The sequence below is a fragment of the Zingiber officinale genome, chromosome 1B (assembly GCF_018446385.1).
Source record: "Zingiber officinale cultivar Zhangliang chromosome 1B, Zo_v1.1, whole genome shotgun sequence".
Lineage (NCBI taxonomy): Eukaryota > Viridiplantae > Streptophyta > Magnoliopsida > Zingiberales > Zingiberaceae > Zingiber > Zingiber officinale.
In genome coordinates this window covers 165,480,841-165,487,598 of record NC_055986.1, presented here as the reverse complement: position 1 = coordinate 165,487,598, position 6,758 = coordinate 165,480,841, and the positions used below count along the sequence as shown (strand labels likewise).

General features: G+C 37.7%; 1 protein-coding gene across 1 annotated transcript; it reads left to right on the top strand.

Moving 5' to 3' along the window:
• Positions 1-2,379: 2,379 nt before the first annotated feature.
• Positions 2,380-3,930, top strand: LOC122017807 (caffeoylshikimate esterase-like). The gene has a single exon (XM_042575540.1). It carries the CDS (start codon positions 2,476-2,478, stop codon positions 3,499-3,501), a length of 1,026 nt encoding a protein of 341 aa, XP_042431474.1. The 5' UTR covers positions 2,380-2,475; the 3' UTR covers positions 3,502-3,930.
• Positions 3,931-6,758: the final 2,828 nt, after the last annotated feature.

The following is a 6,758-nucleotide window of genomic DNA, read 5'->3' as shown; positions in this document are numbered from 1 at the left end:
AGGGTATTTTGATCCTTTTTATTTTTTTGATATTTTTTTATTCTATCCATGCAAAATAAAACAAATTACTAATCAATTTATCACTAGATAACTAAGAGATGAATCCATTTTTATCCCTCTCCTATGATAGTAAATATGATAGTAAATATGTCGTCGTTGTACCGACTTAAAATCTCAGCTACACTAAATTCAATAAGTTGCCAGCTGGACGTGAACTTGTCTGTACTTTTGTATTTATCCGGAAAGGCTGTCCGCTTCTAGAGTTAATTGAGCCCAAGGTCAGACATGCACGGTTCTTTCATCTCTCTAACAGTCCTTTCAATAGCACAGACACATGTCCATAACAACCTCCATAAATTAGATCATCTAGTCTCTTAATTAGTGCAGGCGCCGGTTGTTGTCAAAGAAAACAGAGGGCGAGCAATTTGTTTCATGCTGGAGAAAAATATGGGAGATAAAGGTCAGGTCAAATATATTAGTAATTATTTTTTATAATTTTTTAAAAAAAAATTTTAATTGTCCTAATAAAATTTTATCTAAATTATTATAATTTAAAAATTAGATTATAATATTCAACATAAAAAAAATTCAAACTGAAATGTTTTTGAAATGTGCCGTCACCGAATCCTAAATCACCAATCTACGGTGACATGAGAGCATTAATCATCAATCAGATTGGTCCGTTTTCTAATCGATACAAAAGGTCTTGATCAATAACTCACCGCCTAAATTGATTAAGGTGTCGGTTGTTCTCATTGCCAACACGAAGGACCAACCTGTTAATTCTAAAGTTTTAAATCCATGAGTTACCAACTGAATATAACTCGTGAAAGCATTCACTCATCCCAACCGTCCTCAGAGTTTATCCCTAAACTTTATAAAAGGAGAAGAAAACTTTTTCAATTTATAACTTACCGTCCAGTTAACTAGAGGATGGTAATTTGGTAAATTTATTATAATAAAATAAAAATTAATTTTCAATGAATATCTTATTATTTTATTAAAAATCTCCCCCTTTACTAACTAATTTTTGGTAAAGCCTAAAATGCATTTACGTTAATGTCCTTTTTTCTATTTACACTAAAAATAATTCCAAGGTTTATTAGTAATTCCACAAACGAAACAATCAGTGATCTAGAGTTCGAGACTCAGCTACAGCGTGTTATTATAAATTTTTCTCATTATTAATTTTCTCTGGTTGTTTTATATAAAAAAAATATAGTCTTCTTTAGTCTCATATCTTAAAATTGACAACACTATGATCAAAAAAGTTTCTATAAATATTTTAGACCGACGATGTTAAAAAATATTTTTTTTTAATTTTTTTTACTAAGACAAGTATAATATTAAATTAAAATAATTTTTTACATAGGGAAACTCATTGCTGGAATTCTCTAGGTCATTATTGTATGAGTCTGACTAAGATTCTCTAACGTCACTATTATAAGGATGATATTAGAAAATTCAAATAATTCAAATTTTTAAAGACCTAAATAATTTATATATTATTGTATTATACATACAACGCCTGAGCACAATTGAGGATTACTTATAAGGGTAATGCTAAATGGCTAGAATCTGGCCAGCTAGAATCAATACATGCAAGTGTACACATGGGTATTTTAGTAATATCATATGTGTACATTAATTACATGTATGTACATACATGTATTCTAATTGGAGGATAAAAAATTCTAATTCTGACCAACAAGAATTACCGTACTTATAAATTGATTTATAATTTATTTCTTTTCCCGTAATAACTATCCATAAATGCAGACATTGAATGCTTTAGCTCCCACTTTACGTGTAAGGCTTCTTTTGCACTTTATGACCTAAAATTCAAGGTCTATAGTTTATGTAAATAAATGTACCTTTGTTATTAGTTCCTTTTCTTTTTCTTTCTCTGGCTCGGAATCTAATGGGTGGATGTCAGATGAGCATTCTGACGTCTCATATCTGAAAAAAAAAAAAAAAACTCTTGCACACACTAAACAGTAAACTCATTCAAGGTCTATTTTTTTTTCCTTTTGAATATCATAGTTAATTTTAAAATGAATGAACTCTGTAGGGAAAGATATCAAGACTAAGTAGATGCTCTTACTGATCTGTTATCTTTTCGTAAGAATTGTAATTATCTTGACCTTTTCATTTGAAGTGAAAGTGAAGTTAGAGCATTCATGGATAAGTTAGAGAATGGTAGCGAGTCAGTGGGGCCCACCCCCTTTGTGAGGGGTGAGGGCACTGCCCTCAAGGGCAGGGACGAATAAACCCTGAATATGGATGGCTGGTGAATTAAAGTGCTGGAAACGACGACCCAAAAAACCGGCATTGATTGCCTCTCAACCCACACTTTTCGCACATATAAATGTATGTAAGGCATGTAATCTAAGATATAGTAACGTAATAGCTACGATAGTTTTGTCAAATTCCAGTCTTTAATTAATTTCCAGGACTTTCTCTGCTTTTTCGACGATGATTGATCGCAGTACTATGGCTCACCCCGTGCACGAAGCCAGCAAGAGCCACCCCATGGGCAGCTTCACCGGGGAAGAGTTCTTCAGTAAGCATCGAATCGTTCACCGCGAATCGTTCATGCTCAACCGGCAGGGCATGAAGATCTTCACGCAGTCATGGCAGCCGGCGGCGCTGCAGCCGCTGCGCGGCGTCGTGGCGATGATCCACGGCTACGCGTGCGACAGTAGCTGGGTCTTCCAGCTGACGGCCGTGGCAGTCGCGAAGCTTGGGTTCCTGGTGTGCGCTCTAGACCTCCGGGGCCACGGCCGCTCCGAGGGCCGGCGGGGGCACCTCCCGAGCGTCGCTCCGGTCGTGGACGACTGCATTGAGTACTTCGAGTCGGTTAGGGCGATGCACCCCCGTCTCCCGGCCTTCCTCTACGGCGAGTCGCTCGGGGGAGCCATGGCCGTGCTGGTCTGCCTCCGGCAGCAGCAGAAAAGCAGGTTCTGGAGCGGCCTCATCCTGCACGGCGCCATGTGCGGCATCACCTCGAAGTTCAAGCCGCCGTGGCCGCTGGAGACTCTGCTGCCGCTGGCAGCGTGGGCGGCGCCGCGGTGGAGGGTGGTGCTGACGAAGTCGCTGGTGGAGAAGTCGTACAAGCAGGGGTGGGTGAGGGAGCTGGTGAGGCGGAACCCGAGGACGGAGCGGAAATGCGAGTACGCGCCGGCCGCGACTGCGCTGGAGATGATCAGGGTGTGCGGGGAGGTCACGAGGAGGAGCGGCGATCTGGAGGTGCCGCTGCTGGTGGTGCACGGGGCGGAGGACGCGATCTGCGACGTGAAGTCGGCGATGGTGGTGTACGCGCGGGCGAGAAGCAAAGACAAGACGCTTAAGATTGTGGCGGGGATGTGGCACCAGCTGGTCGGAGAGGAGGCGGAGACGGTAGAAGAGGGATTCGGGATCATCTTCGCCTGGCTGATGGAAAGAGCCGAAAAAGCATCTTCTTCCTTCTCCGGCCAAGGCTCCCCCTTCGATATTGATTAATAATATATTATAATAATTATGATATATATATATACAGAAATGATATGCTACGGACAAAGTCGTGCGAATCGCTACGGACTTACCTTCCTGATCGATCACCAGTCCGATCAGGGAACCTCCTGATCGGTCTACAGACCGATCAGAAAATGATCGGTTCCCTGATCGGTCACCAGACCGATCAGGGGTGGTGGTCTGGTGACCGATCAAGAAAGCATGTCCACAGCGATCCGCTCGGTTTTATCCGCAGTATATTATTTCTATATATATATATATATAGGGGATACCAGATTCCCCTGCAGAAAATTATATGAAATTTAATTATATGATGTCCTGTACAGTGTGAGTGTGGGCTCCAGCACCTTTTGAGATTTTTTGCTTTCAGGACTGCTTGTCATGGATATTTCATTAATGAAATTTAATGATTCTTAACTTATCTTGGAGGTGAACAGAAAGACCCATCCAAATTTCTGGGTAATTGGTTCTATAGATTGGCAGTTGTGAGTGGTATAGTTTTTGCTGTGCCAGGTTACCATCTACCTATTGTTTGTTGATAGGGATAGCCGACAAACAGAATATATCATTTATTGATCCTTTTTATTTTTACTACTGTTATTTATATGTTCAAGGACTTGGGGAGAGTTATTTAACTCAGATATGGGATAAATCTCTATATCTCTCAATAAAGTTCAGATGCATTCTTCTAAGATCTTTCTTCTCATGCATTGCACAGACCAAAATATGTGTTATGTGCATGGTGGGATAATTTATTATAAGTAACACCTTGTGAGGAATAAGATGGGTAGATACATTCTCAAGGAGCAACTGCTCTGGAGTCTGAAACACCAACATTTGTTAGCAATAAATTTAAAAATTGTAAGCCTTGGAAATCAAACAAAATTAATTAGGAGGTACCTTTCCATAAGAAAGAGCATCTGGCTCTGCAAAAAAATTTGACATGAGTTCATCATGGTTACTCACTACTTCACCTGAAAAGTAGAAAAGTGAATACAATTTAGACAAAGCATATTAATGGAATCTACAAATGTGAACAAAAGATAACACATAGTTGAGATAGTTACTTTATATACCTTGCAGGTAAACAGGCTGCTGGCTTTTGATTGAAAATCACAGGGAATTACACGACCCTGGAATACATTAAAAACAACAAAAAATTGCAGCTTAAAAAAATTTGATCTCAAGTTCTCAGCTAATAATCTGTAACTGGTAACATAAAGCAGAATGTTGGAATTGCATAAAGTAGAAACCTTGAAGGTAGAATTACAAAAATAGGATAGCTATTGAAGGGTCCTAAATGTTGTGTGCTTATTGAATGAGTTTGATCAGAGCACATAGTTCACCATGACATAGATCAGTTTTGTTCTAAAAGAACATACCCGATGAATTAGCTGATAGAAACTGTGCTGACCATTTGTTCTAGGTTCTCCAAAATCTATTCTCCAGCCTCAAAGGGAAGAAGAATACCATCAATTGATACACCTTTTCCATTACTCTCCATGCTGACCTGTAGGATACCATAACTACAGAAATTAGCCCAAACCTCTAGGTGTTGGAATTTTTTGAAACTAAAAATTTCCTTTATTTTTGATGAATTTAAATTTAATTTGTTTTTTAAAAAGGCAGATTCATATATTTTTTTTAAAAAATATTTTATTAATTAAATTAGGAAGATACGAATTAGATCTTGTCCAAACAATGGATAAATGTTATCTAATTCTAGAATTGAATAACTTAGCTTTATTGTAGGTGAAGACCATCTATACAAAGGAGTATCTCACACATGGAGCATATAACATTTTCTATAGTTCTACTTGTATATGTACTCAGGATTCTTAGAAATTGTAACAGGGGCTCTCACTGTAGACTATGGTAGGGAGGTTATCACTGGATGTATCTTGAAGTATACTTTCAAATCAATGAGAGAAAAAGGTCAGAATCTTACCTTAGCACTGAAGTTTTTTCACCTTGGGGTTTTATCTTTATTTTAATTTGATGAATTTGTTGCCTAATGGTTTTCTATGGCTTTATAGAATTTGTTTTTAGCAATAAGTTGTTCTATTCAAAGTGAAAACACATCCAATACCTGTTGAATATGTGGACCAAACTTCTCGAGTGCCTGAGAATAAGGTAATATGGCCTGGATAGATTAATGAATGCTTTTGTTACTATCTGTACTATAATATATCACAAATAATATTGTTGGACAGATTGATCTGTGACAAAGCTAAGCATTCCTTACTCTCGTGGGATATCCAAGAAACGTAACATTCCATACACTCAACAAACCTAGAAGTACCTGGTTCAAGCAACAAAAGCATCTGGTTATGAGAATATCCTTTTGCATTGAGATGAAAACAAGATAATTGTCATAAATCTTACAGATAGGTTTTTCCCATAGGGAGTTGAGTAGCAATGTTCGTCAATGTTGGAAGTTCCATTCAAAAATCTTCAGCGGATAAAGAAAAATAGATAAAAAAAAAACTTACCAAGATTATCATAGGAAACAACACTAAATGTGTTACACACGAGTCGAAATGTTGACATAACAGTACTGGATAAGTAGAGCATATTTGTTTTAGCATTGAGACTGAAGAACGCAGAGTGTAAAATAGTGGAAGGATCATATCCTTATTTATGTTTTATGTTCAGTGAATAAAAATGCATTGGCATTTCACCAGACATCAAGATGGCCATGAGAAAACTACTAAATAAATAATAGAATAAGACAAAACTTCAACAATAACTAGCCATGAACCGTAGGTTACATTCAGGTTCTTAAATGGACTGAGTCCATCACATCAACCCTAACCTTATATCAGTAGGTCCTTTAGCAAAGTTATGATAACAAAAATGTGTTTGACAAGCTAGGAAATCAGTTGGATGTCCCATATATCCATCCTTTGGACAGTCACAGTTCCACCTCATTGATAATGCAGCCTTAGAAGACATGAAGAGCCTTTATCACATAGAAACTAATGGAAAATGCGAAAATGATTTTACCATAACTTGTTTGCCAAACTTGAGGTGAACTTTTTTCTCTCAATTCAATTATTTTAAAATTTTTCCTCCACTTTGCAAACTTGGATGTTTTGCAGATTTTCAAATTCAGGAGATAAGAAAGAAAATTACATTACTTTGAAGCATAGAGCAAGCCGACTTCAATATAGCACTACACAATCTTTCAACTGTTGAACTATCATCATTCTTCTACAAACTACTTATGGGACTAAGTTGGATTC

Coding starts and splice junctions, on each gene's coding strand:
- LOC122017807 (XM_042575540.1), top strand. CDS start 2,476: ATGATTGATCGCAGTACTATGGCTCACCCCGTGCACGAAGCCAGCAAG.